This window comes from Ipomoea triloba, chromosome 12 (genome assembly GCF_003576645.1).
Source record: "Ipomoea triloba cultivar NCNSP0323 chromosome 12, ASM357664v1".
NCBI classification, from domain to species: Eukaryota; Viridiplantae; Streptophyta; class Magnoliopsida; order Solanales; family Convolvulaceae; genus Ipomoea; species Ipomoea triloba.
Window position 1 is genome coordinate 15,569 of NC_044927.1, and position 1,649 is coordinate 17,217.

At 33.9% G+C, this 1,649-nt stretch overlaps 1 protein-coding gene across 2 annotated transcripts in view; it reads right to left on the reverse strand.

The window, feature by feature from the left end:
* Window positions 1–341: 341 nt before the first annotated feature.
* Window positions 342–1,649, reverse strand: part of LOC115998045 — a 4,260-nt gene continuing 2,952 nt past the window's right edge. Inside the window, exons 2-3 of one of the 2 annotated variants that reach the window (XM_031237497.1) lie at window positions 1,077–1,238; window positions 342–853 (exon numbers count right to left, since the gene is read on the reverse strand). In XM_031237497.1, the coding sequence (XP_031093357.1) occupies window positions 1,135–1,238 (104 nt within the window). In that variant the 3' untranslated portion in view covers window positions 342–853; window positions 1,077–1,134. Of the gene's footprint in view, window positions 904–1,076; window positions 1,239–1,649 lie in introns of both variants that reach the window. The other variant, XM_031237496.1, reaches the window with a different exon arrangement.

Here is a 1,649-nt window from a genome sequence, read left to right on the forward strand (position 1 = left end):
TATTAACTGCATGCACATAAATTATTTAACTGTAAGAGCACATAATATGTTACTTTACAAACACATAAGGTGTTACTTTACAAACACATAAGGGGTGTTTGGCAAACGACTGATAGCTGGTTGGTTTAGCTAGTAGTTGATGGTTGATTGCGTTAACTGGTTTGACCAGCTAGTTGTATTAGCTGGTTATAAAAAATTGTTTGGTAAATTAGCTGTTTACTAGTAGTTGATAGAATGTAAAATGACATTTAAGGGTATGAGTGTATTGTATTATTTCAACCTTTAAATATAACAAGATTTCAAATGATACACACCGCCAAGTTAAAAGTAAATCTCATTGATTTCAAAGGATAAAATAGTCGATATACTCATTGTTCCCAACCAGCTGATACAAAAAGCTACATTCATTAGCTTTTCAATTTTTAGATTATTGGCCCAATAAGCCACTGCCAATAAGCCATTTACCAAACACTTCAAAATAACTTATTGATTGGTCAAACAGCTAAACTTGGTCAAATAAGCTAAAATTTGACTTATAAGCCAATAACCAAACACCCCCATAATCTAAATGTTCTTTTAGCCAAGATCTACAATGCAAGGTGGACTCTTGGTCCAGGTCCACAGTATAACAATTGTAAACTGAAAAGCTTATGATTTCCAAAAATAATACACAAGATTTATTCAAACAACACTTCATGCTCTTGTAGATGTTTCTTCTTAATAGTAATATAGTATTATAGGCATCGAGCCACTAGGTTGAGCAGGAATAAAGATGCCGTTGGCTCATCCAGTGCCACATTGGATCTGACAATACACATGCTGTCTCCTGGCAGTTTCATATTTTCCTTGCTCACTGCCATAGTTTCCGTACCAAAGATATATTATTTACACAGGTGAGCAAGCCTGTAATTCAAACCATCAGCAAAAGCAACTTTTCTAGCAGTTTATAATTTATATATTTCTCTTGTTTGCTTGGTTCTACGAGTATGCACAAATTTAATTAGTAGACCATTTTAAACATTTGAACAGAACAAAATGTTTACAAATGGTAATTGTATAGTAGACAATTAACTTACCCTAGCAACCATTTCATATATATATATATATATATATATATATGTGTGTGTGTGTTATTTATCCTTCCTCATCCTCAGATTTAGGTTCATCATCAGAATTCTCCTGAATCTTCACCTCCAGTTCCATCACTTGTAATGGGACAGGATATGTGGGGGCACTCCCTACATTCCCAAATGATAGGATCAACAACAATAAACATATATGTATGCATGCATGTTTATAAACACATAAGAATGAGATTCTTGATCTGTTGTGTGGATATTCACCCCCATTCGACTGGTGTAGGTTGGGTGTTTTTAGGTGAAATCAAGCTACTATGTGGGCTCTTCTATGGCTCTATGCCAACACTAGTAATCTTCACTACTCCAAAAGGCCAACACTATCTAACATTGTACTTCAATCTATGCATTTGGCATTCAAACAACATATTAAAATTAAAGACCTTCATTGTAATTTATTTCCAACAGTATAGTCTCAAGTATGCTTGGGCACTTGGCTTTTGAGAACAAAGGAGGAAGTCTCACATTGAAGTAAGATAGGTGGTTCCAAAAAAAAAAAAAAAAAAAAAAAAA